Below are 17448 nucleotides of genomic sequence, written 5' to 3'. Positions count from 1 at the left end.
TGAAGAAAGATGGAACCTTCATCCAGTTCTCCAGAGTGAAGTTCACACCAGAGCAGGGAGACATCTACAGCTGTACAGTCAACCACCAATCACTGCCTGGACCTGAGACCATGATGTGGGGTAAGATCTTTAGGATTATAAATACAAAGAATAAAACTAACAGACCAAATGGCACCAAATGTCTTGTCGAGAGAGAGAGGTGTTAAAATGGAGTATGAAATTACAAACATGTTTGAAAGTGAAATATCCCCTTAATGCTACAGTTCTACTCAAACAATGTTGCTATAATGGACCAACAGTTTTACACTGCAACATATTATACACACATCATCCCTACAATGTCTCATTCTAGCTGTGTGTGTGTGTGTGTGTGTGTGTGTGTGTGTGTGTGTGTGTGTGTGTGTGTGTGTGTGTGTGTGTGTGTGTGTGTGTGTGTGTGTGTGTGTGTGTGTGTGTGTGTGTGTGTGTGTGTGTGTGTGTGTGTGTGTGTGTGTTTCTCTCCAGATGTGGACCATCACATTCCAGCTCAGCCCGGTGTGGGTCCAGATGTGTTCTGTGGGGTGGGGCTGACCCTGGGTCTGCTGGGGGTTGCCATGGGAACCTTCTTCCTCATCAAAGGAAATTGAATGCAACTAAAATGATTATGCTCATGTTATAAATAATGTAACTTTCCTCTTCTGCCCCGGATTTGAACCCGGTTTCCTGTGCAAGTGCTGACATTTTTACCTTTCAAGCTAATAGAGCCGGCGTGCTTGCTCAGGGGATAAATTGAATCTTGACCATCAGGTCTAAATACGTGTCAGATCCTGTGTCTAGGTGACATGACCTTTGACATGATCTAAATGTCTCAATAGAAGAACAGGGAGACCAAATACAACCACCCCAATTATATAAGTTACATAGTATTAACATACTCTACCATACAGATTGTATAAGTTATATAGTATTAACATACTCTACCATACAGATTGTATCAATTATATTGTTTTAACATACTCTACCATACAGATTGGGGGATATTAGTATTAACATACTCTACCATACAGATGCATTGTCTATTTCTCGCTTCAAATGTTTAGCTGTAAATGACATGGTGTGTTTTAATGGCTGTCATGTTGGATACAGCACACAATTCAAGCAGTGCAGCAGGTGCTCTGAGGTCTGTTATTGAGCTAATCTGTCATTATTTAGAAATAACACAGCTGTGTAATAAATTGTATTACTTACTCTACCATACAGATTGGACAAACTTACATTTTATTCATAAAAAAAAAGTTACATTGTTCCGCTTTAACATCATCTTCAGAGTGTGTCCTTGTCTGGACACATACTGTTCAAATTTTCATTAACTAACAGGTCTGTAGGATACGATTGATCTTAAATTTTGCCATCACAATTAAAATCAAAATGTGTTGTGTGATTGGGTGAGGTTATAAACAACATTTAGTAAATCTGTTTATGAATCAATGATTTGAAGAAATGTACTTAAAAAAACATTCAATGACTTAAATAAAATGTACTGCATCCCCTTTGTCTTTGTGACATGAGATGAGATAACATCAGATATTAATTATAAGATGAGAAGAGATATGATATTAATCAGATAAATGATCTTTACTTTTTATAGAAACTTTATCTAAATCAGATTGACATGTATGGATGGACCCAAACATCCATCTGTTTACTACCGCTTATCTGGAATCCAGTGGTGAATGATGTAGAGATTTGGTGTAGAGGATAATAATAATGATAATAATAATAGTAACAATACTTTCCTAATAAGAAAGGTGGAAGAAGTACTCTTTTTACTTATTTTGGTTTTAACTTACAGTATGTAAAAGTAACAATATAGAGACATACTCTGTTACAAGTAAAATTCCTGCAATCAAACTTTTACTGGAGTAAAATGACAATATAGTAAATAGAAAATATAATATAAAGCATATTCGCTTCTTTCCATTACAAATCAACTGTTAATCTGCTGTTATTTTGGTTTGATGTCTGCCTGGTAACAAGTGATGAGAGTGAATCCTATTTTTTCATTGGTTGTTGTAGAGTAGAGACTACTAAAAAAGTGAGAAAGTGTTCAGTTACATCAGAACGTCAACTCATCAACACTTCAACTAAACTCTGAAACATCTCAACTCATCATGACTTCTAAGCTGTGGCTCTGTGTTTCACTGTGTTTCTTCTGTTTACACGGAGCAGGTAAACTATATTTAATCACTTAATAATTCACACATTATTCACACCTCTCTATAATATCTCTGTGTTGATATTATAGAGATAATAATATTGATGACATTTTAATTTTCTGTTTACAGATGGATTTCCATACTATACTCCTAGCCGCTGTGTGTTTAACTCCACTGACCTGAAGGACATACAGTACATAATCTCAATGAATTTCTATAACCGAGAGATCATGAGGTGGGACAGCAGGGTGGGTCAGTTTGTTGGCTACACTGATTTTGGTGTGAAGCAGGCAGAGCGCAGGAACAAAGATCCTGGACAGATAGCTTTAAGGAAATCACTGCTAGAGGCCTGCAAACGCACCGCTGAGATGGACTACCCCGGTGTTCTGGAGAAGACAGGTGAGCTGATCTCAGACCAGCACTAAACACTCAATCACCTCATAAACTATAACATGACATCATTATAAATAAACAATATTCAGAGATTCATGCTGTTAACATGATTATAAAACATTGATCCATGTAAGAAAAGGTTTCAATGATTTGTACAAATGACTATGATGATGTGAAGGTTGAACAAGTAGTTTTCAGTTCTGATCTGAGAAATACTAGTCTAGTCTAATTATAAATTAAATTAATTAAATGATTATTAATTAATTATTATTATTATTTTACGATTACGATTATTATTATTATTATTATTATTATTATTATTATTATTATTATTATTATTATTATTACCCTTATTATTATTATCATTATTATTTATTTCTTGTTGTTCCAGTGATTCCCAAAGTGAGACTGGCCTCAGAGACGCCCCCTGGTGGTGGTAAACACACTCACATGCTGAGGTGCAGCTCCTACAGCTTCTATCCTAAACAGATCCTGGTGACCTGGCTGAGAGGTGAAGAACCTATCACCTCTGATGTGTCCTCTACTGATGAGCTGCGGCAAGGAAACTGGTACTACCAGTACCACGCCTACCTGGAGTACACACCCAGGTACACACCTAATAGAATTAAAGTGAAAATGGGCCTGTGCACAAAATCACCATGGCCCCCCCAGCCAGCCACAACGACATGACAGCAGACAGTTTGTTTTAATTGAGGACAAAACAACAGACTGTGTGCAGATTGTGTTCAGTAGTTCTGAGCACAAGTCTAGGCTCTACTGTAAGTTAACCAGATGAGATAATTAGACTCACCTGCTGCCTAGTAGCGGCGGGCTAAAGAGAGAACTCACTTCCAAAGTGTCTACATTGTGTAAGTCACAAGCATCGTCAATATGAAGTTTTGCCAAATTCTTGCGTTTAATCCAGGTCCGTTGTTTTGCTTGTCAAATGGCTTTAATAGAATTAATTAGATTACAATTATTTTACACAATTGGAAACATGTAATGTCATTAGACAACACAGGTTTTATTTTGACATCTGCTTAGTGGAAGTAGATGAAATGGACCGAGGGGTTTCCGACTGAATAATCATCAAAAGGTTGATTTTCAGGTGGCAGTGCCCCTTGGCTCCAGGGCCCCCTTAGCTCCAGGGCCCCTGTGCTCGTGCGCAATGTGCACAAGCCATAATCCGTCCCTGCCTAATAGACATCATATAAGAACCCATTCAAGTATGTGACAATGTATAAAGTCACCGTACCAACTGTGTGTGTGTGTGTGTGTGTGTGTGTGTGTGTGTGTGTGTGTGTGTGTGTGTGTGTGTGTGTGTGTGTGTGTGTGTGTGTGTGTGTGTGTGTGTGTCACAGATCAGGAGAGAAGATCTCATGCATGGTGGAACATCCAGGCCTGACTGAACCTCTGATTGTGGACTGGGGTTAGTTACTCTACTACTGTAATCTATTACTGTAATCTATTACTGTCATCATGACTGAACCTCTAATTGTGGACTAGCCTTAGTTACTCTACTACTGTAATCTATTACTGTAATCCATTACTGTCATCATGACTGAACCTATAATGGTGGAGACTACAGAACACAGTGAATATAGAGCTACAAGACCTATAAACACTACATACAGAACACAGTGAATATAGAGCTACAAGACCTATAGACACTACATAAAGAACACAGTGAATATAGAGTTACAAGACCTATAGACACTACATACAGAACATAGTGAACACAGAGCTACAAGACCTACAGTATGTTGCTATATCAGTGGTTCTCAAACCCTTCCATGCCAAGGACCCCCAAAATGATAGATATGTATTTGGCAGCGGACCCCCATTTCAAAATATGTTGTTCCAGGGACCCCCAAGAAGCAAAGATCTGATTTACAAATGTTCGCTTTAAAATATATATATATTCAAAGATTTCCACACATTTTCCAGATTTTTCTAAAATAGCAGATCTACAAGCTCATAGCGCGGCAGAGCTTGTAGATCTGCTATTTTTGAATAGCCAAAGTATTAAAGTGGTTACAATTATTGTGATGCTATATTAACACATTTTGCTGGGGACCCCCTGGAACCCCCCTACGGACCCCTAGGGGTCCCCAGACCCCACTTTGAGAACCAATGACTTAAAGTAAACAGGGAGCAGAAAAAGGTAATAAATGTTAAAAAGCTGACCATACAGAGACTGAGGAGAACCCTGACACATCTACTGTTACTGTTACTCAGCTGTCATAATATAATATGATATAATAAATATGATTTAATATAATGTGTTTTATCAGATGACTCCATGCCAGAGTCAGTGAAGAACAAGCTGGCCATCGGAGCATCAGGTCTGGTTCTGGGTCTGGTCTTGTTCCTGACTGGATTCAGCTGCAACCAGTGGAAGAAAAGAGGTGATTTAACTGTTTAATTATTACTAATTAATATGTTTAATGAATGATCTAGTACCAGTGGAAGAAACAAGTTAAACGTATAGCAAGTCTGTGTTACCAGCCTCTGTGTGGTTTGGTTCTCTCGCTCTCTTTTTTTCCCCACAGAAGCATTCATTGCATACATATCTCCAACATACAGTCATTGAATTACTTCATATAGATCTATCACAGGCTGATCATACATCCTCATGAGTTCTAGAGAACCCAGCCTTTGGTATAATAAGTACCATGTAGAACTGGACACTGAGTAAGAGAATGTCTCGCAGACACAGAAGACCCATGAACACACTTCAAAACCTCCTCTGAGATCTCTTCCCCCAGATTTATTAAATTGATTCAGTTGATCAGATTGAGGTGTATCAGTCACACCCAGCTCAGAGACCAGTTAGTTTGGACTCAGGCCAGGTGTGACTTTCTAAATAATCACCGTCTGTCTGTCTGTCTGTCTGTCTGTCTGTCTGTCTGTCTGTCTGTCTGTCTGTCTGTCTGTCTGTCTGTCTGTTCTTCTATCAGGTCGTGTTCTGGTGCCGACAGCCAACTGAAGGTGAGAAACTACATTTTGACACAAACACACACTTATGTTTTTCTCTACAGTTAAAGTCTAATTCTTATTCGTTAAAATACTTCCTACAGTTAATAAAGTCTAATCCTTATTGGTTGTTTATTGTCTTTGAACAGAATGGTTGTAACTGGATGTTTGTGTCTTCCGAGATGATGCCCCCTGGTGGAGAAGGAGGAAACACTCAGCTTTCAATCAGCTTTTAAATGCTAAATATAAGTTACAGCAGCACAGTGATGACATCATCAACCTTTTAAATACACATAACACAAGGAAGATAAATGAAGGAAAGGACACGCTGGACGCCCGGTATGCGCCATGACACTCACGGGTGAAAAAACTCCCACCGGAAGTTCAGTGAAATAACATTGGAGTCAATGAGAGCCGGCTGGACCAGCTCATGAACAAACACTATTTCTGAACGATTGTGACCTTTGTCATATAATGGGTTCAGGAATATAAAAGAATACATTTATCACAAGTTGTTTTATAATCACTTGTTTATTTTTCTTTTATTTTCCTGAGTATTTTATAAAGGTCTCAATGGTTCATAAACAGTGATTATTTATAAGCTGGTCCACCTGGCCCTCATTGACTCCAATGTATTCCATCCACCTCCCGGCTGCACTTTGCCTCCCAGTGAGACCAATCTGACGGCTGGAGTTGCTGGATAGAGAAAATGACGTCGGTGTCCTTTCCTTCATTTATCTTCCTTGACATAACAGCAGCACAGTGATGACATCAATGTTACTGTAGTGGTTCTCAAAGTGTGGTCCAGGGACCCTCTGGGTTACTTGAGGGGGTTCCAAGGTTCCATTTGTACACTCTCACAGTTACAGAACTGTAAGGGTCCATTTGGAACCCCCTCAAGTAACCCAGTGGGTCCCTGGACCTCACTTTCATCATCATCATCATCATCATCATCATCATAACCTTTATTTCAACTCGGAAAACAGTTGAGAGGCAGGCCCTCATTTTCAATGTAGCCAAGATACAACACAATAATATCAACAGGGATATATACATCAATATTAAATATATTATATATATAATCAGAAGACAGACAATACTCAAAATAGTATTAATTATAAAACTGCTGCCTTGCCTATAGGCTCTGTATGAGCAAATGGAACCTTGAGTGTCAGGAAGTCACTGGAGCAGGTCTGGTAGGGACTAGGGTTCTGATCCAACATAGAGCGGGTCTGGTAGGGACTAGGGTTCTGATCCAACATAGAGCGGGTCTGGTAGGGACTAGGGTTCTGATCCAACATAGAGCGGGTCTGGTAGGGACTAGGGTTCTGATCCAACATAGAGCGGGGCTGGTAGGGACTAGGGTTCTGATCCAACATAGCACAGGTCTGGTAGGGACTAGGGTTCTGTAGCACAGATATAAGGGAGGAGCATTCTTGAGATGGCTTTAAAAATAAACAGATACCAGTGCTTATCATGCCTCTCAGAGAGAGAGGATAAGCCTGCATGCGTTCCCATAGAGTGTACAGTGATGGTGGTTTGAGAACCATTACTATTATATGTTAATACAGTGTGTGTGATTGAATTTGTGTTTTATAAAAAGTTATACCTTTATATCTACCGTATATTCTGTAGATGACTGCATCTTATTACCATATTTACTGTAGATGAGTGCATCTTATTACCGTATTTACTATAGATGAGTGCATGTCATTTTTGTATCAGTTTTTATCAATGAAGCCCTGATTAAGACCTTAGTGGTCGGCTATTGTAATGATTTAACAAGGATAATAAAGGCTTTTATCGGTTTGGAGTTCCTGGAGAGCTTTGTTCCCTGTCCTGTTTGTTTAACAGTTTTAACTTCTTCTTTATTTATGAATGAACTGAGTCCAAGATGCCACAGTCCTGTCAGAGTGGTGTCTCTGTATACATACATGTTGTCCATTGTCACTAGTGTAGAGCAGTGCTTCCCAAACTGGGGGGTTGGGTCCCCCAGGGGGTCCCCAGATGATTAGCTTTATGTGCAACATTGTTTTCTCACTCAACAGTAAACAAACCAACATACAGTATAAGTGTATATACAGGGTATCTGCACATTTATAAAGTGACAATGTAATGACTTTTAAGACCGTTTTAATACCAAATTGGCCAAATTGTCAAATATTACGTAAGAAAGAGGTGAACATTGTGAAAATAGCCGATCTACAAGCTTGTAGTTTGGCTAGTTTTGCTAAAAAAAAAGAAGCACAGGAAGGTAGAATTCAATACAAGGTCTGCTAAGAGGATTTTAAACCCAAGAAAGCTTGTTTCCATTGGGGTCCTACTGTACTCAATTTGTCGAAACATGTAATGACAGACAAATATACAATATTATGCAAAACATCATATAAACAGTTAGAAATCTTTTAGAGTGGTTTTGAAGGAGATTAGGGATTTACACTCCTTTATGTCTGTTGGTAGGGCGTTCCACATGTTTATGGCTTAGCAGGAGAACAAATTTAACCCCTTGTTTGAGCCAAATCTGGGTTGAACGTGATTAGTGGAGCTTCCTCTGGTGTTGTGTTTGTGGACGTCATTCACGTTTGTGGAGTAGTTTGACAGGTACATGGGTGTCTTTGTGGTGTAGTGTATCTTGTAGACCAGGCCCATAGACCCCTTAACAGACGACGTCACACTGATAAGAACCAGCATGCATGCAACCATATATGCGCGCAATGAAACCCATTCTGTCAGGTCTCGCTAGGACGCGCCTCACTAGGCAACACACAAGAGGGGGTTGGGGTGTGCTGAAACCAGCGCACCGCAAAACAACAGGTTGGGAATTGATTGCGTGAAACAATCACCTGTGTGTCCAGTCTCAATGTTAGTAAACAAATAATTGGTCTATAGCAAGTTGCTGTACTCTGTCCTCTACCCTGAGCCATCCCTAGCGAAGTGAGCGGTGCCGTGTCATTGTTCCGACGGCGCATTGTTCCGACGATTACTAACCCTATAACCCTAACCCTAACCGCACGCGGAAGCCACGTAGTCGGAGTATTGGGATGTCGTACTTATGGGCAGTCCCCAAGTGAGCAGGGGTTAGATGAGTTGTAGATCTGACCAGTTTGTTTTGGGATGTCTGGAGCCTTGTTTTTAAGGCCTTTGTGGTGCTATGGTACCATTAGGTGCATGCATAGTCGAAGTAACCTTGGATGAGTGCTCCTGTTAGAGTCCTCATAGTATTCTTACTGACCAGTGAGGCGATCCTCTACAAAAATCTTGTTCTTTGGTTGACTTTTTTGATTACTTATTTGCCATTTTTTTCACTGGAAAGATTTGCCTCTAAAATGCAACCCAGGTAGGTAATTTCCTCTTGATAATATTGTGATTGTCACACTTTTATTGTGAAGCTTTCGGCCTTCCCGAGGTTAATTCTGGACCCAAAGAGAATAGATTCAGTTTTACCCAGGTGTAATGATAGTTCGTTATCAGTGAGCCAGGTGCAGAATCTGCAGATTCTACCGAGTTCAGAGCTAAGGCCTTTTTGTCCCTGTCCGAGACCAGCAGAGCCGAGTCATCCGCAAGCTTTTCATACCAGTAACCTGTAAGCTGATTGTATGACGTTCTGTATAGTAGTGTGTACAGTATATCTGTCTGTCTCTTATATGTAATCATGATTTGTGTGCGTGGGTATCTCATTTTAAACAAGCTTAGTGCTTTATGAGCCTTCCAGTTTAGTAATCTTGTATTGTGAATTTGTACTTCCATTATACTGTTGTTCTCATCTCTTACTAAATAAAGAACATCAATCAATCAATCAAGAACAAATTGCATTCACAAGCATGTTGTTTACACATGTTAGGAAGTAGGAACCGTAGTGGAACCGAGTCAAACTAAATGTGAAGCCTACAATCCAAAGTGCTTGTCAGGGTGGGTGGTCCCCAGTTCAAATAGGATTATTTTTTGGGGGGGCGGGTCCCCAGTTCAAAATGAATATTTTTTGGGGGGGTGGTCCCCAGTTCAAATATGATTATTTTGGGGTGGTCCCCAGTTCAAATATGATTATTTTGGGGTGGTCCCCAGTTCAAATAGGATTATTTTGGGGTGGTCCCCAGTTCAAATAGGATTATTTTGGGGTGGTCCCCAGTTCAAATAGGATTATTTTGGGGTGGTCCCCAGTTCAAATATGATTATTTTGGGGTGGTCCCCAGTTCAAATATGATTATTTTGGGGTGGTCCCCAGTTCAAATATGATTATTTGGGGGTGGTCCCCAGTTCAAATATGATTATTTGGGGGTGGTCCCCAGTTCAAATATGATTATTTTGGGGTGGTCCCCAGTTCAAATATGATTATTTTGGGGGGGTCCCCAGTTCAAATATGATTATTTGGGGGTGGTCCCCAGTTCAAATATGATTATTTTGCGGTGGTCCCCAGTTCAAATATGATTATTTTGGGGTGGTCCCCAGTTCAAATATGATTATTTTGGGGGGTCGCAGCTTGAAAGGTTTGGGAACACATATAATATTAGCCATCAGGGGCCATATATCAGGGGCCTTCAATGTTTTTCAGGCCAAGGGCCCCCTTAGCTGAGAGAGAGATGAAGCAGGGACCCCCCACTACATATTGTTTAAAATTGTGTTGCAGATAAAAAAAATTCACAGATTCCATAGATAACTTCATAGACTTGTTTGACAGCACTGTCATCAGTGTTGTGTAAATTAATACTTCTTGGTTTGTTGACTTAACTTTAATATGTATATGTTGGATTGTTAAAGAAATAGTTCACCCCCAAAACTACTTTTTTTCTATGGATTAGTCATCCCATGGAGACTTGAATTCATGGATATTTTTTAGTTTTTGTCTCATTCATTAGCCAAGAATTTGATGACCGGCAGCGGTTTCGGTAGGAGACACAAAGAGTCTCCTTTGGGTCTCCTACCGGCACCGCTGCCTACCGGTCCGCTGGTCATCAAATTATTGGCTTAGGAATGAGACAAAAACTAAAAAATATCCTGGGGTGACTGGGGTAACAAAAATAGTATTTTTTTGGGTGAACTATCCCTTTAGGGCGCGCTCCCACCAAGAGTTGGCTGGCCGCTGTTAAACGCAGGTTGTGCGCGGCCACAGTTTTTTGCAGCCAGCGGATTCTAAAAAACGGGAGTGTCGCGCCTGTCACTCACTTTCAGGACCCACTGCCTGCTGCCTTGAGCACCATGTTGCTTCCTGAGTCTTGAGACAGTCCGCCTTCGACTCACCCGATTGGACAGAGGGAGAAAATCGGCTCCTGCCTCCAGCACTTTTATGCTTAGTCGCGGAGAGCAGATAAACGCAAGGTCTGCGCGACTAGTGGAAAAATGTGCTCTTGCGTGAATCAACGCATTTGCATTGACAATGCATTGGCAGATTCTGCAAACAGCGGCCAGCCAACTCTTGGTGGGAGCGCGCCCTTAATGTGTATTTTCAGACCTTTAACGACTTAAACCCTCAATGCTTCTGGTCTGCTCTCTTTTCCCTCTACACCTAAACCTCTCTGCCGAAAATAGCAGATCTACGAGGTATAATATAGCGTTGTGAGCTTGTAGATCTGCTATTTTCGGCTAACGTTCCCCTCAGAATAGGAATTCTAGGGTTCAAGTGGTTAATGTAAAAAAGAAAAGTTCAAAATCACACAAAGATTTGGAGTGGGCCCTGTCTGTTGTAAACTCTGAGGACCCCCTACAGGGGTCCCGGACCCCCTGTTGAAGACCCCATGCCATATACAGTATCACACTATCATGTCGTTAGAAATAGGAATTCTTCGAGTTCTTTCACTCAGCAGTTCTTTTGTGTTTGTTTTTATCAGGAACCAAAGGGTCACAGAGGTCATCATCTGTATAGAACTGCATTCCAGCAATGTCACGTTTTGACTTCATTCCCCAACGTTCCCAGAACTACCCCCCCACCCTGTCCTTTCTCTTGCAAATAAAATGAGAGATATTGTGCGCTTTCACGCAGAAACCTCTTATCTCCATATCGTAACTTTTTGTGTTTTTTCTTAACCCATTAAGGCCTGAGGTTCCGATTCTACAAAATGTCTTCTAAATCCTAACAGTTTTTTTGAAAAAACGTATGTTTTTATATCAGTGGTTCTTAAACCTTTTCATGTCAAGGACCCCCAAAATGACCGCGGACCACCATCTCAAAATATTTTGTTCCAGGGACCCCCAGAAGCAAAGATATGAGTTACAAATGCTCGCTTTAAAAAATATATATTCAAAGATTTGCACACATTTTCTCGCTTTTTCAAAAATAGCAGATCTACAAGCTCATAGCGCGGCACTCGGTGCAGCGCTTTGAGCTTGTAGATCTGCTATTTCTGAAAAGTGTAAAATAATGTTTTTTTTTATAGCTCAAATCAAAAAATTACACAGATGCGTTTAATGGGTTAAATCAACGCCCTACTTGATCATACTACAGCCTCACACAAAAGCATCAAAAGTAGCAGATCTACAAGCTCGAAACGCGTCGCTTTGCGGCGCGTTTCGAACTTGTAGATCTGCTACTTTATGCTATTTTTGAATTTGAACCCCGAAAAGTCAGCGTTTTGGACATATGAGGTTTCCACCCGACGCAGATGATGTATAAAGAGGAGAGAGAGGTAGGTAGGTATAGGGAGGTGCTGTAAATCAAATGAGAGAGAAGGAGGAGAGAGGGAGGAAGGAGGTGAACCATGTCCCATTCCAGCTGTACCTCGCCCGGCGACACTCAGGTGAGTTCTGCCCTCTGCTCCGTGTCGCATGCCGTGCAGTTGTAGATCTGCTATTTTTTTTCGAAGTATGAATCCTGGCTTTATGCGCAAGAAGACAGCTTGCCATAAACATGAGAGCAGTGGTGTAAAGTAACTAAGTACATTTACTCAAGTACTGCACTTAAGTACAATTTTAAGGGACTTTTACTTTACTGGAGTATTTCAAATTGTCTATACTTTTACTTCTACTCCACTACATCTCAGAGGCAAATATTGTACTTTTACTCCACTACAATTATTTGAAAACTTTAGTTACTAGTAACTTTGCAGATATAAATATATTACATTATAAAACATACATTAACCACTTTAGCCCTGTTTTATACCTAGGCTATTTGAAAATAGCCGATCTACAAGCTCGCGACGCGTTGACCTTGTAGATCTCTATTTTCAAACATTTTAGTACTTTTACTTTTGGTACTTCAAGTACATTTTGATACCAATACTTTTGTATTTTTACTCAAGTACATTTTTAATTCCGGACTTTTACTTGTAACAGAGTAGGCCTACTTCTACATTGCAGTATTGATACTTTTACTTAAGTAAAACATTTGAGTACTTTTTCCACCACTGCATGAGAGTGATTAGACTTCAGACGGAAGAGATGGAAATGGTATAAATTCAACACCAGAGATATTGTGGCTTCGTTAGATTCAGATTAATGCAATGTGTTTTCAGGCAACTTCATGTGTCAAATATCCTACTTTCTACATTATTTTGTACAGTTGCACAGTGTAATAATGTAGGTTAGAAGCCTCTTTCTACAGCGTTTGAGGATTTAAGGTAAATATTCTGATTACAAAAACGCTGTCTTCAACATGTTCTAGTGTGGGGTTGGTTTTGTACTGTAAAGGCCTACAGAAAACATTGAAAAGTGAACAGAGAAGAAAGTTGGCGGAAAAGGGTGTGAAACCAAGAAAAGTAAACAGGCAGTTTTCTTGGAAATTTCAAAAGATTTTCCAAAGTTTCTAAGAATTTCTACTGAATGGAAACAAATAATAAAAAGACAAATAGTCAACCTTACCTGTTTTTACAATTCATGTAACTGTAATCAGATTAGCAAGCAGATTGATTAATTCTGAAAAAACATTATTGTCGCTTATCAGTCTTCTGCTATAAAATAGAGATAGCATCTAAAATGTATGAATTCATTTTTGGTTTCTTTGTAAATAACAAAGAAGAAACTCTTCAAGAAACTCCGAATTAAGCAAGCAGATTGCTTAATTCTGAAAAATATTGTTGTTGCTCAGACTGTTTGTTGTAAATAAGTAATTTTCATCTAACAAAACTGTTCCATTTTCAGCCTTTTTAGGGTCTGTGTAGAACCAATTAGGACTCACCATAAGACTGAACTGAATCATTTTAAGGCCATGTTGAACATTGTCCTGCTCCATATAGAAAGTTTTGTAGTAAACTGCAGCTTTTGGTGTCAGGGACAGGACGGTATCATTAAGGCTACCTGCATGGACACACTTTATTTCACAGACTAATGTAAATTTATTACAATTTCAAGAATAGGTTGTCTGGTCTGTACTTGGTTATTTTTAGGTTATTTTTGTGTACACCTACTCACACTGACAACAAGAGATATAGCCTTCATTTTCTGGGTCTCCTGTGGCTTTCCTTAACAGATGATGGACCTGGATTCACGTCTGCTTGGACAGTCCTACAGACTGACTGTAGGAGATAATGGATGCGCCCCCTGTTCATCAACCAGGTGAAACCTTTCATCTTCATAGTTCTGAACAATTTTAAAGTCATATTGTTATTTATATGTTTGTTTGTTTTAGTTGGCTATATGGTTTGATTGGTTGAAGACTATTGAATTCAATGAAAACAATGAATTCAAAAGGATAAAAGCAACAAAAAACAAAGTCTGAAGGCGTGTTTCCATTGTGGTTCTTTTGGGGAAGGACACAAAAACAAGACAAAAAGAAAACAATAAAAGGCAATTAAAATAAAGTAGAAATAAGAATAGGCGTTTTCACACCCATTTATAATAAATGGCTATTCGAAAATGTCCAATCTACAAGTCTCATCTTGATGCATTGTGAGCTTGTAGATCTGCTATTTTCGAATATTTTTAGCTTTTTCGCCAATAATCACATGCCAAGAAATAGCCTAACATGACACTTAGTTTTGTGGGGTTAGGATCATATAAAGGTGTTGGAGTTCAAGTCCCTTAACCAGACTAGTAGTGGTGATTGAACATTTAAAAAACAAGACTTTACAGGTCTGTGACTGGAGTGTACAAATGGAGGTCTATAACTCAGAGAGTGTACAGATGGAACCAAACGGACCCTCGAGGGTCCGTTTGGTTCCATCTGTACACTCTCAGAGTTATGGGGGTCTGAATGTGCACCAAACTTTACTGTGGGTCCTTTTAGAACCTCTGAAATAAACTTTCTAGTGAACTTGACCGGGGTCGGCTCTGTAGGCCTAGCCTGGTAAACCCCCCTCCCTCCGGAAATCTCATTTGCATTTGGTTTCAGCAAGTACGCTGTGAAACAAAATGTGTGTCGCAAGCTTCTTCCATTTGACGGAGTGAGGTTACTGTAGGCCTACTTGGTCTGCTATTTTGTCCCCCTCAACACTAAATCTCAAATAATTCCCTTTCTATCAGATTTGTTTTATTTGACGGAGAGGTGGAATGGAAGATTACAGTGAATGCACAGCGCATCTAAACTGTGTGACTTTCTTGTCTCTGGATGGAGCAGAGTATGTACTTGTAAGGTTGTTGGGCAGTGAGAACTGAATTCCATAGATGGTTTATATGACTGTCACCTATGGACTCAGTTCTTTTTGCCAGACAACAGCATTCTGTCACACGGTCACTGAGTATGATAAGTAGGCTGAAGAGGCTATTTTTGGGACCAGCCAGAATGCGGGAGCCTATCCTCGATAAATGGATTGCTGAGGTGGAGCGCCACGCCTACCGTCAGCTGACGACTTACTGCACCCAAACCATGTACTCATAGGCTGAGTTGGCGGTGCCCGGGGTCGAACCCATGACCTTGCTGTTTAAAGGCGAGAGCTCTACCGACTGAGCTTACCCATCACATGCATGAATGATGATACATACATATATACGTATATACTGTAGTCCCTGTCCGGCAGAAACATTGTATCTCCATATATGTTTTATGTTGGGGTTTTTTTCTTCATAAATGAATGGCCTATTGGGTATTTTGGATTTATTTGTAATTTTATTTTTAATTTAAAAAATGTTTAACCTTTCTTCTGTAGGCCTAATCCCATGGAGACCTGAGGCCTCATTCACAAGCGAGATGAAAATGTGTAACTACAATGAAAAAAAGTGATTTTTTAAAAATTATTATTATATTATAATAGCTCCAGGGTTAATTTGGTTAATTAATTACTACTCTCCTCCACTGGGCGGCGCTAGATGTGTACTTGCAGGTCGACGGGAAACCCCTGTGCTGAAAAAAAAAGAAACCTCTTGTCTCTGTCTGTGACGGTGTATCCCTGATACATGACTGTCATATATTATATGACAGTCATGGATGAACTTCAACATAGTGTTTCCACTTTTTCCCTTTTTTGCCCGTACATTTATATAACTTTTAAATTTCAAATATGAAATGCTTACCCTATGGCCAAGGATGTTACAATTATGTACGGGTCCTCAAAATTACCTGTATCACCTGTATTATTAAATAAAATGCATTTTAATCCGATCGGTGGCCATTTTCTCCGCATTGACTCAGTATGCTTTCAACTACGTGACCCTATCGGTTGGGAGGTGTACTGCACTCTGATACATTGTAACTCTATGACAAAATGGCCAACAATCTGATTAAAATGGTTTTTATTCAACAATACGGATGATACGGGTACTTTTGAGGAGCCGTACATCGTTGTAAATAATCTGTGGCCATGAGATAAGCACTTTATATTTTAAAAAATAACGTTTATGTGATGTACGGGCTGTAAAGGTAAAAAAGTACAAACACTATATTGAAGTTCATCCATGACGGTCCGTGTTGGATCCATGGCTAGGTGACGGCGGTGTAGTGACGTGTTCTGTTCCCCGTTGTACGTGGAGACTAGTCTGTCCCACTGTTGCCATGTCCGCATATTATAAGCGACTTTAATAGGGCTTATTTTTTCCTGTAAAGGTGCTTGTAAATATTGTTTCTGAAAGTGTAGTTTCTTATTTTCTTATTTCCCCCCCCTAAATGTTGATTAAACCAGTGGTTCTCAAACATTTTCATGTCAAGGACCCCCAAATCAATATGTATTTTTGACCCTAACCCCCCTCTGAAAATATTTGATCAGATTTATTTATACTGTTAAAAATTGTCACCCCCCCCCCCCCACCCCCAAGATTCTTTTGAAAATAGCGGATCTAAAAGTTGTAGATCTGCTATTTCCAAATAGCTAACATGCATTTAGGGCAGGGGTCTTCAATGTTTTCAGGCCAAGGATCCCCCTAGCTGATCAGATGAAGCAGGGACCCCCTCAATAAAACTGTGTGTCATCTTTTTTGTTTTACTTGGTCTGCTCTTTTTTTTCCTCTACACCTAAACCTCTTTGCCAAAAATAGCCGATCTACAAGTTCACAACGCCTCGCAGCGCGAGGCGTTGTGAGCTTGTAGATCTGCTATTTTTGGCTAAAGTTCTCCTCAGAAAAGGGATGCTAGGGTTCAAGTGGTTAATGTAAAAAAATATCATATCACACAAAGATTTGGCGGACCCCCTGTAGTAACTTTGAGGACCCCCTGTTGAAGACCTCTGATTTAGGGTTGAAGTGCTCATAGACCTGGTTGCTTGTTTCTCTCGCACCAACATGGCAACACTAGTCCCAGTGATCCAAACGCTGCTGCTGCTCAGTCAGTGTTTGTTCACATGATCTGAAGCAGACAGACAACAAGTTAGCTAGTTAGCAGCAGCAGCTAGTTAAACTAAACCAACAGTTCTTCATCTCCTCTCTGTCTGTCTGTCTGTCTCTCCTCTTCATCTGATGGTAAGTCATACATCTGTTCAATCTATCAATCAATCTATATCAGGATCACTAACTTTACTAGATAATACATATAGCCAGCCAGCTGGGGGGGGTTTAATGCTAACCAGCTAATGCTAACTTGTAGCTCTTT

The 17448-nt window shown here is 39.9% G+C and overlaps 3 protein-coding genes across 4 annotated transcripts in view; all 3 read left to right on the top strand.

The window, feature by feature from the left end:
- Positions 1 to 17448, top strand: part of LOC308105257 (mamu class II histocompatibility antigen, DR alpha chain-like) — a 305525-nt gene that overhangs the window by 3532 nt on the left and 284545 nt on the right. Inside the window, exons 3-4 of one of the 2 annotated variants that reach the window (XR_013934889.1) lie at positions 1 to 120; positions 505 to 748. The exon at positions 1 to 120 is cut by the window's left edge and continues 162 nt beyond it. Coding sequence is in view for 1 of the 2 variants with exons in the window: in XM_080455897.1 (XP_080312023.1) it covers positions 1 to 120; positions 505 to 626 (242 nt within the window). In the remaining variant the exon portion in view is untranslated. Of the gene's footprint in view, positions 121 to 504; positions 1520 to 17448 lie in introns of those variants that run through there. The other variant, XM_080455897.1, reaches the window with a different exon arrangement.
- LOC308105315 (H-2 class II histocompatibility antigen, E-S beta chain-like) lies at positions 2108 to 7354 on the top strand. Its single transcript, XM_080455972.1, has 7 exons — positions 2108 to 2208; positions 2325 to 2594; positions 2980 to 3196; positions 3950 to 4017; positions 4883 to 4996; positions 5549 to 5579; positions 5714 to 7354. The coding sequence occupies exons 1-6, from the start codon at positions 2151 to 2153 to the stop codon at positions 5575 to 5577; spliced, it is 756 nt and encodes a 251-aa protein (XP_080312098.1). The 5' UTR covers positions 2108 to 2150; the 3' UTR covers positions 5578 to 5579; positions 5714 to 7354.
- Positions 17200 to 17448, top strand: part of mfsd13a (major facilitator superfamily domain containing 13A) — a 32001-nt gene continuing 31752 nt past the window's right edge. Inside the window, exon 1 of the mRNA XM_080456375.1 lies at positions 17200 to 17318. The gene's annotated coding sequence lies outside the window, so the exon portion shown is untranslated. The remainder of the gene's footprint in view (positions 17319 to 17448) is intronic.

This window comes from Gymnoscopelus braueri, assembly GCF_963280865.1.
Source record: "Gymnoscopelus braueri genome assembly, chromosome: 17".
Taxonomy (NCBI): domain Eukaryota; kingdom Metazoa; phylum Chordata; class Actinopteri; order Myctophiformes; family Myctophidae; genus Gymnoscopelus; species Gymnoscopelus braueri.
Note: the sequence above shows the minus strand (reverse complement) of the source record. Positions and strands in the feature narration are given on the sequence as shown.

Excerpts from the sequence above, each read along its gene's own strand:
- LOC308105315 (XM_080455972.1), top strand. The coding sequence starts at position 2,151 with ATGACTTCTAAGCTGTGGCTCTGTGTTTCACTGTGTTTCTTCTGTTTA. Across the intron at positions 2,209-2,324 it reads CTTCTGTTTACACGGAGCAG|ATGGATTTCCATACTATACT; the intron begins GTAAACTATATT and ends TTCTGTTTACAG. Across the intron at positions 4,018-4,882 it reads ACCTCTGATTGTGGACTGGG|ATGACTCCATGCCAGAGTCA; the intron begins GTTAGTTACTCT and ends GTGTTTTATCAG.